This window comes from Lissotriton vulgaris, chromosome 5 (assembly GCF_964263255.1).
Source record: "Lissotriton vulgaris chromosome 5, aLisVul1.2, whole genome shotgun sequence".
Taxonomy (NCBI): Eukaryota; Metazoa; Chordata; class Amphibia; order Caudata; family Salamandridae; genus Lissotriton; species Lissotriton vulgaris.
The window spans coordinates 1,953,669,546-1,953,683,201 of NC_141693.1; the positions used below are offsets into that span (position 1 = coordinate 1,953,669,546).

Sequence of the window (13,656 nt, forward strand, 5' to 3'; positions counted from 1 at the left end):
AATGCTACACAGGGGGGTTGAGTGAGGGAACTTCTACAGTCAACATTAATAAGGTAACCCCTAAGCGCGTTTCTGCAGGCAGGGCAGGGCACATACTGTGGTTTAAAGCAAACAGTGCCGAAGGAATCGTGTAAAACAGGCTGCCTCCAGGAGAGGATTTCAATTTACGGAATTTCCCCAATAATCTTGTCAGACTGGTTATAGTTGATGAGGTACCGGTGCGTGTGTGAGGTTCAGCACAGAGACTGAGTTTCGTTTCTCGAGCTCTCTGTTCCTTCAGTAGGAAGCAGGAAGTATTGCTGGCTGCCCTTCCCTCAACACCAGTGACGTGCACCCTTTGTTGGCCATGAGGATATAAAGGAAGTGTGGCAGCGATGCTCTTCATGACTAGACTGGACTTCCGTGCAAGCAGTGTAGTATACTGAATAGAAGACTCCCTCCTGTAGGACATTCTGAGTTTCAACGCTCCAGCTACGGTTCGACAACTAAGGAAGGCACGCTCCGCAACCTCGAAGACGCGTGAAGTGGAAAGGCATAGCTGCTTCCAGGAGGACACAAGAGACACAGACCATGGTCAAGTGGATTGTGGTGGGGCTGGCAGCCCTCTGCTGCCTGTCTGTGGGTAAGTGAACGATAGGGCCCTGGGAAGTGTCTACAGCTACATAGACAAGGGAATGTTGGGACGCCACTGGAGACCATGGAGTGGTTTGTGGACTAATAATGGCTGGTACAGACCTTTAACATTCCATTCCATGCCTTTCTCTTTCTTTATTTGAGAGCATTCTGCTCTCAGTAGGAATGTTCTAATAGCATAATAGCCCTTCTGCCTCAGGCTCTTCGGAGTGTTAAAGGCCCTCACCCTCATTATAGGCCCTCACAAGTAGGCAGACCTGTAACTGTGCTAGAGGGCCTTTAGCCCTCTGCAGGGGGCTAAGGCCCTATTATTGTTACTACAGCTCTCCACACACATAAGAATAGGGAAGATAAAGTGATAAAACTGCACAAAGTTTGAACCTAAAACCAGGGCTTTAAATGGGATGAAAAAACTAGGGGGTCTCTCAAATGGCGTGGCCAGTGTAATTTAGGTCGTGGCTTAAAAAAACATAAACTAAAAATCTGTGCTTAGCATAGTGCGCCGTCCGACTTGTATTTTGCTGTTTCTGTCATTGCATCCAGATATATGATACAAGTAGTAACATCATGCCTTTAACAAGTCCGGGCTATTGGCTTTGTCAATGGTTGTTAGTTGCATAAGATAAATAAGCAGCAACTACCGCTTGTGTACATTACTGAAAAAGTTTCCACTTAAAGCCCTGGTGACACCCCGACAACGTTGCTGCTCCTGAGTTTCAAAAAGAGAAGGGAAATCCAGAGAGAAAATGACTCGCTTTAAACGGTTCCCCCTCCCCTACAACGCTCACCTGTGCATGCTGTCACTGCAGTCCGGGGGAAAAACGGACCGCCTGTGCCAGGGCACAAAACGAAGCCCGATAGAGACCCGTTTTGAGGCGCCCTCTGAAAAACTGCCGGTGCTCTGCACCGGTGAGACCCGGCGCACTTAAAACCCTGCCTAAAATCCTTTAATCGGAAGTTCTGATATTACAATAACCCGATTGCTTCCGGAGACAGATGCGCTCAGTCACCCCAATACTGCGGTACTGGGGCCCAGGGCTCCCCTGCTGCACAGCCTGCGCCCCGAAATAACCGCAGATATCGTAATACCCCCCAACTCGAAAAGCGCCTAGGGATAATTCACTGATTGCCGCCCAGCGGATGCTAAGAACCCCCGCCCCCCCCCAGTTTACTCCTACACCACTGATTTCAACATCACCCCCTTGATTTTAAGAGTCCCCCCTCCCCCAACCGCCCGGGGTTCACGTCCCTCTCGTTTATTGCACGACTGCTACCCCGTCCCCCCTTCACAGACTGTCTGCAGCCTTGGTTTTGTATCCGCAGCCCCGCCTTTTGAGAACGTACCCCTGGTTTTGAGACCACCCTCGAAATTGAGACGGCATTGCATGATTTCGAGACAGCAGCCTCGAGTTCCCTGGCAGCCCTTTGATTTCAAGAGTGTGATTTCGACGCTGCGCCCTAATAATACGACTGCGCCACTAGGTTTGAGACGGCACCCCCAATTTAAAGACTGTACCCCCGATTCACGTCCCGCCCTTGATTATTGCACTACTGCGCTCCAAGTTCACTGACTGCACCCCTCTTTTTGAGACTGAATCCCCGATCTGTAGACTGCACCCCGATTTTGAGACTGCCCTCTAGTGAGCCCCGGCGTTCATTGCCTGCACCCCAAGCCGGGGGACCCCTCCATCTGCAGGTGCTCCTGGTCGGACTCTGCCTCCTCTGCTGCCTCTTAGCCGGTAAGTGGGGTACCCCCACTTACCCCCACGGGCCTTACCACTTCATCTGAAACCCGGTAGTAAGGTGGCGGGAACAGTGGGAACATGAGAAAATAACAGGCTTCAAAAAGCGCCGAGAGGCCGGGACTCAACCACTGAGCGCCTCTTTCTTTTATTTCCTCTATTTTCTTTTCTTTTTTCTTTTATAATGTTTTTTTACTTCTCTTCTTTTTCGTCGTTCCTTTAGATTTCTAATGGTTTCTTACGTTTTTCCGTGGGATTCTTCTATTTTTACTCAAACCCCATAAACTTTGACTCTTCTTTCAATCCCGCTCTTTCACCCTTCTCTTCTTCCCCGGGCCGTGATACTATCTTCCCTTCATGCACAGGGCCCCTTTGCTGCGCTGTCTGTGCACGTCGGTCTTTGCTGCCTGCTGCTGCACCCGGCGCCCTACAAGCTCACTATCTGCCCCTAGGGGTGGCATGACTTTCATACGGGATACTTGGCACCTCGGCTGAGATCCCGGGAGCGGCGCCAACGACCTGTAACTGCCACCCGTTGTACACAAAGGAGCACAGTTACAACTCCCTTGTGTGGAGGCGGGGGGGGGTGGCAGCAGCGTGATGGGGTGCATGCACGTGGTTGGGCGTTTCCGCAGGTTCTGCATGGGCTGTACACTTCCGGTTACACTTTGACAATGTCTGGCTGCACTACTACCAATTTCACCTCACTCCCCTAGCCACCCCCCCTCTCACACACACACACACATTTTCTCACACAGACATACATTTGAACTTTTTCTCAGGTTGTCTATCACACGCATTCTCACGCACACGTTCTCTCAAACACATGTACCCAAGTTCTCTCACGCACATTTCTCTCTCACACATGCCTTCAGTTCAGACACTCTCCCTTCTCTCACGGACACTGGTTCACCAATGCGCACAGTCCAGCCCGAACTGCCAGGCCAGGTCATCCCTGGACTGGAAACAAGCATCTTAGGACCGGTTTCGGGCTTTCAGCACTCATCAGCCAAGATAGCTTGATTCCAGTGGCATGGAGAGCACGAGACCCACATCTGGGCATACCAGTCCCACTGGGATGACAAAAGTAAAAAGAACAACTGATGGACAGAATTCAGAACAATGTCATAAATTCACCCCAGTACAGAGATCGGGGCCTAAATCCATTGTTACTTTGCTCACCATACCATTCCAGTTTGGACCCAGCCATATGCAAATCAGTCTTGATTCTACGCCCAATGGGAACAGTCCAGCCCGAACTGCCAGGCCAGGTCCTCCTTGGACTGGAAACAAGCATCCTAGGACCGGTTTTGGGCTTTCAACCCTCTTCAGCCAGGATAGCTTGACTCCAGTGGCATGGAGAGCACGGGACCCACGTTTGGGTATCCCCGTCCCACTCGGGGTGACAAATTCAAAAAGAACAACTGATGGACAGAAAGCAGACCAATGTCATACATTCACCCCAGTACAGGGATCTGGGCCTTAATCCATCGTTTTTTTGCTCACCAACCCATTCCAGTTTGGACCCATCCATATTCAAATCAGTCTTGACCCTGCACCCAATGGGCCCAGTCCAGCCAGAACTGCCAGGCCAGGTCCTCCTTGGACTGGAAACAAGCATCCTAGGACCGGTTTCGGGATTTCAGCCCTCATCAGCCAGGATAGCTGATTCCAGTGGCATGGAGAGCACGGGAACCGCGTCTGGACATACCCGTCCCACTCTGGGTGACAAAAGAAAAAAGAACAAGATGGACAGAATACAGAACAATGTCATACATTCACCCCAGTACAGATATCTGGGCCTAAATCCATCGTTTTTTGCTCACCATACCATTCCAGTTTGGACCCAGCCATATGCAAATCAGTCTTGATCCTGCACCCAATGGGAACAGTCCAGCCCAAACTGCCAGGCCATATGTATTCAGGTGTCCTTTCATTCGGGAAGTGAACACAAAGCAGTAACCACTGAAGTATGCACATAAAATATTGCTCTTTGATATGCATGGTACATGTTCTTTGCAGCAGGCATATTACCCTTCTGCGCTACCTTAGATGAGTAAAACAGCCACTAGACAAAGCACGCTCCCATCACTCTCCAGCAGGTACATTGATCACCAAAGTTATCTTGGCACTTGTATTGTTGACCAAAACCTGCTGAATATACAAAGAACTTTGCAGTGTTTTTAAAACTCCTGCACTTGTACAAAACTGGACCCCCTAAACTAAAGTGGCCCCCTACCCTTCCAGTAGCCGTGGGAAACGCCTTATGCCTGGAACGGCCAGTCCGGCATAGTTACCTTTTTCAATGCAATAATGAAGATATGTATACTTATTAGATATAAACGTCATGGATCATTGTTAATGTACGATACAGATTATTCCTGAATATCCTTTGAATTGGGTTCCTGCCTGAATGACACACATGAGCATGGTTGGTACACAAAAGAAGGTATCTGGGTAGACCTCTGAGGTAAGCACATTAATGTTATTCATAAGGACCTTCACACAGGACCACTTACCCTTTTGATCTTCCTGTACAATTCCCACCTGTGCTTTACTATGCATAATCTTTTGGCAGATGTTTTAAAGTTTGCATCATCTTTCTAACAAGCAATATCATCATGTTTTTTTATTAACTTCTAGCCAATTTTGTACATTTTTTAGGGCTATGCCGTACAGAACAGAAGTAAAGGCAGAATGCATTCATGGGATCTGCAGTCCTGTGACTTTGAGTTGAAGAGAAGTTGTATTGGGCAGAGATGGGTTTGGGTCCAGGCCGGGGAAACTCACTGCCGAACCCTTGCTGAGGCAGAGGTTCCTGTGTTGTGCCAGAGGCTAAGCTCTCCTCTTGCTGGTTCAGAGACACTCTTGCCATAAGTGGATTGGAAGCTGCGTGACCCAGACGGCGCTTTGTCAAGGCAGAGGATCACCCAGCTCTTTAGAGTAGGAGCTGTGTGTTCTGCCTCTTCATGGCCTTCCTACTAGTCCCAGATTTGGCGGCACTGCCTAATCCCAAGTCTCTTGTGTTATTCAATGTGTTTCCAGTTTAGGGTGCACAGGTACTCAGTTCAGTGTAGTCAGTTTGTTAAAATAAACTAGTTTGTGTGCCTGTAGATAGAAGGGAAGGGGGAGGAGGTTGTGGGCACTGCAAACTAGGGTGGCCAACTGGCATGGGCACAAATTCAGGATGGTGAGTGTGAGAATTCAGGACAAGGGGTAAAAATTCAGGACAGGAGGTCAAAATTCAGGACAAACATTTGGGGCAACAGGTATGCTTTGCAGACACATCAGTGGATGTCATGCAATAGTATATAAATAGGCAAGGAACATAACTACAAGTCAATTCTCCTGCCCTGTCACTTTCTCCTGCCCGGTCACTTCTCCCCACACCGCTCCTTCTCTGTCATTTCCTCTGCTCCGTCACTGCTCCTGCCCGTTCACTGCTCCTGCCCCGTCACTGCTCCTGCCCGTTCACTGCTCCTGCCCCATCACTGCTCCTGCCCGTTCACTGCCCCTGCCCCGTCACTGCTCCTGCCCATTCACTGCTCCTGCCCCGTCACTGCTCCTGCCCCGTCACCTGCCTGTCACATCACCTGCCTGTCACGTCAACTGCCCGTCACTTCTCCTGCCCCATCACTTCTCCTACCCATCACTTCTCCTGCCCCGTCACTTCTCCTGTCCCATCACTTCTCCCGTCCTGTCACTTCTTCTGTCCCGTCACTTCTGCCCCGTTCACTGCTCCTGCCCCATTCACTGCTCCAGTCCGTTCACCGCTCCTGCTCATGCCTAACCACTGCTTCTGCCCCGCCACCTCTCCTGCCTCGTCACTTCTTCTGCCTGTCACTTCTCCTGCCTGGTCACTTCCCCTGCCCGGTCACCTTTCCTGCCCTGTCGCCTCTCCTTCCCCGCCACTTCTCCTTCCCGTCACTTCTTCTGCCCCGCCACTTCTCCTGCCCTCTCACTGCTCCTGCCCTGTTCACTGCTCCTGCCCTGTTCACTGCTCCTGCGCCATTCACTGCTCCTGCCCCGTTCACTGCTCCTGTCCCGTTCACTGCTCCTGCCCCGTTCACTGCTCCTGCCCTGTTCACTGCTCCTGCCCAGTTCACTACTCCTGCCCCATTCACTGTTCCTGCCCCATTCACCACTCCTGTCCTTTCACCACTCCCGCCCGGTTACCGCTCCTGCCTAATCACCACTCCTGCTCCGTCACTTCTCTTGCTTCATCACGTATCCTGCCCCATCACCTCTCCTGCTCCATCACTTCTCCTGCCCGTCACCACTCCTCCTCAGTCACCTCTCCTTTCCTATTGCCTCTCCTGCCCCGTCACTGCTCCTGCCCGTCACTTTTCCTGCCCCGTCACTTTTGCAGCCCCGTCACCGCTCCTGACCGTTCACTGCTCCTGTCCGGTCAGCACTCTTGCTCATGCCTGATCACCGCTCTTGCCCCAACACTTCTCCTGCCCTGTCACCTCTCCTTTCCTGTGCCTTTCCTGTCCAGTCAGTGCTCCTGACCCGTCACCTCTCCTGCCCTGTCACTTCTTCTGCCCTGTCACTTCTCCTGCCCTGTCACTTCTCCTGCCCGTTACTTCTCCTGCCCATTCATCTCTCATGCCCCATCACCTTTCCTTTCCTGTCGTCTTTTCTGTCCCATCACTTCTCCTGCCCCGTCGCCTCTCCTTTCCTGTCGTTCTCCTGTCCCGTTACTGCTCCTGACCCGTCACCTCTCTTGCCCTGTCACTTCTCCTGCCCCGTCACTTCTCTTACCCTGTCACTTCTGCCCGTTACTTCTGCTGCTCCATCACCTCTCCTTTCCTGTTGACTCTCCTGCCCTGTCACTTCTCCTGCCCGCTACTTCTCCTGCCCAGTCACCTCTCCTGCCCCATCACCTTTCCTTTCCTGTCGCGTCTTCTGTCCCATCACTGCTCCTGCCCAGTTCACTCTGTGTACAACATTGACAAATTACACAAGGTGGCAAGTTCCCCACAGTACTCTACTTGGGGAAAACTCCTCTGTAATCACTAACTAGGATCTCACTGGCATATGCTAAAGGCAGGCAGTGGGCGGGCGCATTGTCATTCCAAAGGGGATAATCAGCCTCTATTGAAATGACAATGGGCCTGCCCAGAGCCTGTGAGAGCTCAGGGAGGGGCTGCTGCAGCCTTTGGAGTGTAACAGAGAAGTGCAAGCCGTCCCTAGCACCAGCTGAAATGAAAAATGTATCGTTTTAAGTAGGACTATTATTGCCATCCCGGGATGCTTTTTTGAAAGAAAGAAGTAGGGGAACGGACTGAAATAATTTTTAAAAGTAGGGGCACGCAGTACCCTTCCGATCCCGCCCACTTTTACCACTGCCTCACACTCTCTCTCGCTTGGACTCTCCTCTCTCAAGCACACTCTCAGCTTGCTCTATCTGATGCGTTGAATCCCGTGTGACCCTGGACATTTTGAACAGGTGCAGCACAGGGGATGTTTCTGTTAACAATGACCTGCCGGTAACCGCAACGTCTCGATACGTGGAAAGCCAAAGAATAAACACGAACTCAAGGACTTTGTATATTGTCCTAAGCTTACATTTTCTCCAATTTCCGGTTTAAATGTCAATGTTATCTTGAAATCATCATTGTGTGTATTTTGTATAGACTTTTCTTTCCAGGCATTATCAGCAGAGCCTCTTAGTCGAAGTTGCCAAATTGTGGGTCACACCTTGTTTTCAACAGCATCATTTCCAAAAATGATCCTTCAATATTCAATCAGGTGATAAGAAACATAAAACAACAGCCATCCTCGAGTGTCTGCATTCGTGTAAGGCAGAGGTCAGAAAACTGAAAGTGCTTGTGAGAAACGAGGAGAGGATGTGGTGGAATGGTCAGAGCTACTGACTTTGGAGTTGTGAAACTAGATTCAACTCTCGGCATTTGATCAACATTCTGGGATTCTGGGCAAATCATTTAATCTCCCCTTTTTGCTTTGATCACCCCTATTTTTTGACTGATACTGGTGGTTACTGACTCTGATTGTCCCATGGGCTCTGCTAACTAGGCCTGGGTGTAAAATTTCTGTTCTGCATACAGAGTTTGTGGAGTTTTTCCCACTCTGGGTAGTGCATGAAGTTCCGAAAATCAGAGTTTTTTTCCTCGTTCGCCAATGTTAAGAAGACAAGCATGAGCGAGGAAATCTTACTTCTGACCACTTTGCGGCGAGATTTCGCAACGTAGGTGGTCGCAGATGGCTCCTACTGCTCGCATTGAGAAACCTTCTGTTCAAATTAAGGAAGCTGCTGATCTAGTAAAACATCTATTCAAGCGACATAAAGAAGCAGCACCCACTTGCGCTACACATGGTGCAATTTGCGCTGATTTTCCAGCAGGACAAATACCTGGCGCTAAAAATCAACGCGAGCGGCATGACCTAATGCACTCCGCCTCTTGCGGATCTCCATGTAGCGCGGCAGAGGTTTTTGGTCACTTCCCAGAAATTCACGGAACTCCGCGAACTCCGTCCAGGCCTACTGCTAACCAGACATGGACCCATGGCCAGTGCTCTGTTTAAAAGGTATATGATCATTAGATGTAATGACAATGGGCATGACAACTTACTTGTAAACCCCAAGTATATGGTAGGGCATGTAGGTTGAGGCCCAATAGATTTAATGCACTTAAGTGAGCACTACTGCAATGCCTGCTGTCATTTTAAAGGCAGCCCTGCTTTGCAGGCTACTTTTAAACTTAAATTGTATGCAAATTTTACTTTGGAATTAAAACTACTGCCAAAGTCTTAAACAACCTTATTTTTACATATGAGTCACCCCTAAGGTCTTCCTTATATGCCCCAGGGGCGGGGCAGGGACATAAAATATGTTTCATGTGCCCTGGCGAGGAAAAAACGGCCAATTTCATTTTCCCCATTGTAGCACCATGACTCCAAAGGTTAACATGGGAATAATTTAATATAAAGTATGACTATTGATGGGAGGGAGCTTAAAATAGAATACATCAAACAACTTACTACTGTTAGATTTATTATTCCTATCACAGAAAAGAAGTTATAGAACTTGCTTTTCTGATGAGCCAAAATGCAGCCTTCAAGCAGCTCTTCTCTGACTGGCCAGCCTTCAAGCAGCTCTTCTCTGGCTGGCCAGCCTTCAAGCAGCCCTTCTCTGACTGGCCAGCCTTCAAGCAGCCCTTCTCTGACTGGCCAGCGGTCAAGCAGCCCTTCTCTGACTGGCTAGCCTCTGCAAGGCTGAGCCAAGCTGTCTTAATGAGGTGTGAAGTGGCCTGAGCTGAGACAAAGGAGGCTTTGGTGGGAGGAGAAATGCAACTGCAGAGAAAAAGGCAGGATGGGGGTGGAGTAGCCAAACTGGTCTTCAAAGAGGGAATGATAGGACAGGACACAGGCTTACCCCCACGTCCTGCTACCCCAGCCAGACAGGAGCCCCAGTAATTAGATTAGCAGAGGGGCTGGAAGGGAAGTGTTAGGGAAATTTAGCCATGCCAGTGGAATGGATTAGCCAGATCTTAACCTACAGGAGAGAGTTTCTCCATTTTGGATTTTGGAAGAATAGTTTTTTCTGGGTCAAAAATAAGTCGCACTTTGGAGAAAGCTGTCACACACCTGGGTATCACCCGGTACTCCATTGGTCAGGGGTACTCCCCTGCTTGTCGAACAGGAACACTAGATAAATATGGGAGAGCTGCCCAGCAACTCAAATCCCTGTCTGAAACTATAGAGCAAAGGAGGACTGCCCTGCTGGAACCCTGGGCTGCATCTCAAAGGATTGCACTCTGAATGACTGCACCTGCTGCACACTGTGGAACTACAACCCTAAGGACTTTGCCTCTATTCAAGATGTGAAAGAGGGAACTCCCTGAAAGCTACAGGTTAAAAGAACTCCACCTGCATCATCTCTACCGAGAAGAACTCGGCTGGACAGCATCCAGGGGAGTTTTAAGGATTTGGTCAGGTGCTTTCGAGGAAAAGTAGTCCCAAAAATCCCAAGGACCATCTCAGAGCCTGAAACCCAAAGAGGACCTTCTTGAAGAAGACCCAGAAGTTTGGAGAAGATTGGAGACATTTTGGTAAAGAGCTATATAAGTTGACCGATCCATTATCGAGAGTTGAGCCACCGACGTAGAACCACGATCCAGCATGGATTTCGGGTTCATCCCGCTGAAAACACTGGAGATCAAGACTTCCAGGATTTCACCAAGGCCTCACCCTGAACCAAGCCATGATCGTCGACTCAAAACGTGGCCTGACTAGGTGCCTCTCTCGACATTGAGAGAAAAATCTCCAGAAAAACGACTTTGTTAGAAGGTAAAAACTTAACTGGGCCCTACCGCTAACATTATGCGACCCATGCTCCATCGCAGTCAGCCTCAAACTTTGCCCCGGTCAGGCGCTACCAGATTTCTGAAGTGGATGATTTTCTTTTGTAGGCACTAGAAAACATCTTTAAAAAAATATTTCCCCAGTTCCCTACATTGGATTTTTTGTCATTTTGGTGTTCTTTTAATCATAAAAATATTCCTATTTTTATAAATTGGTGTTGGATTTTTATTGTGTGTTATGTGTTACTTATTTAATGCATTGGTGTTTTAAAATGCTTTACATATCTGTTTCATATGTTAGCCTGCCTGCTCATTGCCAGCCACCAAGTGTTGAACAAAGGAATAATTTATTGAGACCTACGGCTCCAGTGGCCCCTCTCCTATTGGGAAACTAGCCCCTCAGAGGTGGAGGTCCCTGGGGCTGCGGGGGGCCTCATGCCCGCACTAAAATGTATAAGTCCCAGAGAGGTGGCAGTTCCTGGGGTTGCGGGGGCCCGAGCTGGCCCTCATTAGTCTATTTATCAATGCCCCTAGGACCTGGCCCACCCGGGGGCCTTAAGGAAACGAGTCAGCGCTTAGTTCACAAAAAATATTTCTGCCTGATTTGCAGATCCACTGCAAATCTAACTGAAAAGTTTTTTGGAAAAAAAGCTTTTTTCAGCTCTGTGGGTCCCTGTGGGACCCCTGAACAGGCCTAGCATGTCATGGTGTTTCTACTCTGCCCCCTTTTCTAGCTTTTAAACCTTTTTTCCTAGTTTGAAGTGTTGGGAGCTACACAGATTGCAGGCTCGAGTTAGGGAGGGTTCGCGGATCCTCCCAGGCCACAGTTGTATTTCTTAGAAATCTTTAAATTGCTTAGGAACTACTGAATGGATTTACACCATTTAGCAAAAAGGGTGCTTTTTGAACCAAGAGCTACCTTTTTGCCAAGTTTGGTGTAATTCCGTTTAGCAGTTCCGGCTGTAGCTGTGTCTAAAGTTTCCTATGGAAATGAACATGGAGAAAACGTGTTTTGGAACCCCCACCCCCTTTTTCTCAGCCCCTGCTTGTTGAATCACCATGAAACTTTTAACACAGCAGCTGACCTGACCGCCCCATTAGTTTTGAAAAATTTGCGAAGATTCGTCAAATCACGCCAAAGGTATTGCCAAAAGAAAAAACTTTTCCTATAGAGACAAGGTTCTAACTATAACTACCTACTGGCAACCACCAGTAGGTAATATATATGTGTATGAAAAAGGCTGCTGGGTGCAGCCGAAACACGTCTCTCCTGGTTGCTGGGTCAAGGGAGGCCCGAATCAATAAAGAAGCCTTAAACCTGCAGCCCTCGTGTGCGTTTGCTCTTCCGTTGGGAGTAGGGGTTGTGCTGATTTTATATATATATATAATGTGGATCAGTTTACGATGTGAATAAACTCACCATTGTACCTGCTGACGTGGTCTGTGCCTTTGCGTTCTTTTGCTGCCTTTTGCAGTTATTCATATAGCTACTGATCAACACATGCAGCAGTTTGTAGAACAACAGATATAATGATGCACAAATTAAGATAGTTTAGTCACTAACCCATGCACTCATTAAGACACATTTAATCATTCTCTCATACAGTCAGTCATGCACCTACTAAATCCTTCTTCCAGACACTTATACATCCACTCATTCTTCAATATGTAAGACACATTTTAACTTTACAGAAACATACAGTCACTGGATGTTGTCATCAGTGATGTCATTTGAGATGTCATCAGTGATGTCATCAGTGATGTCACTAACCATGTCATGAATGATGTAATATGTGACATCATCAGCAGTGGATTGCGGGTGCGCGATATATAGTTAGCGCATCTAACTATATATGGAATTTCAATGGTTTTATGCGAGTAAAATAAGGTTTTGAAAAGGCTAATCCCTAACTATATATGGTCTATAACCAATGGTTTTTTCAGTGAATTTTCAAGGTTTTGTAAATGCAAATTCCTAACTATATATGGACTATAACCTATGGTTTTTTCTGTGAATTTCAATGTTTTTTTAATAGCAAATATCAAAAGCTGTCAAATGTCAAGTACGTGATAGGTAAAAACGTTTTCGTGTTTATGCACGCTGATGTGCTTTGAACGCTGCCCCCCCCTCCCCTCTTTTCTCTTAGTAGTATTCTCTCTTTGCAGATAGTGAAGGGTAGTTAACGCAGACCTTTACCCCCGTTGTAATCCGTCGTGCCTGCTTGTCTCTCCATTTGATTGATTGTTATCCAAGCATTTACTATTTTAGAATTGGTTCTCTTTGGTTCATTCTCTATTTACAAACAAGCACAAAGTCGCAATACTCTGTTTAGTCTTTGCAGATAGTGAAAAATCGTGTAAAAAAATAAAAGTAATCGAGCAAAATCAGTAGACCACTAATTGGATCTCTTTTTGACCTCGCTAAAATAGAAACATTAGGAACAACCCTTCATGAGAAATACGAAAATAGTGAGATGAACTGAGCTCCACACCATGAGGGCTGCAAGACAGCTCGGCTACGTCACCCACCCCGCCCAAAATAACGACAAACCCTATGCAAATATTAAAAATATATACAACACACCAGCAAAGTAACAGGGTAAAACATTTTATTAAATAACTATTTACATAACTATTTTATACTTTTTGTTGCCCGATCCGGCTAGCTCAATCGATCGAGCATGAAACTCATACACTGATAGCAAGCGTTGCTGCTGATGCTATGCAGACCAAAACTGGTTTTCAGTTTGTACATTCTTCTAGATTTTTCCATCCAAGGTTAATTGAGTTTGTAGAACGATGGCTTCAGATTTTAAACATACGGTGAGTTGGCGCGGACTGGGAGGGGGCGCTTGGCTCCTGCCCCCTCCCCAAGTAAGATTTTCATACGTGAAAGTACGTTAATGATTTTGGTCCCTGAGTTGCTTCGATGTCACTGCCATTCTCAAATGGCA

General features: G+C 47.8%; 1 protein-coding gene across 1 annotated transcript in view; it reads left to right on the forward strand.

Moving 5' to 3' along the window:
* Positions 1-220: 220 nt before the first annotated feature.
* LOC147717853 (uncharacterized) overlaps positions 221-13,656 on the forward strand; it is a 40,518-nt gene continuing 27,082 nt past the window's right edge. Inside the window, exon 1 of the mRNA XM_086924634.1 lies at positions 221-622. Within this exon, the coding sequence (XP_086780760.1) occupies positions 571-622 (52 nt within the window). The 5' untranslated portion in view covers positions 221-570. The remainder of the gene's footprint in view (positions 623-13,656) is intronic.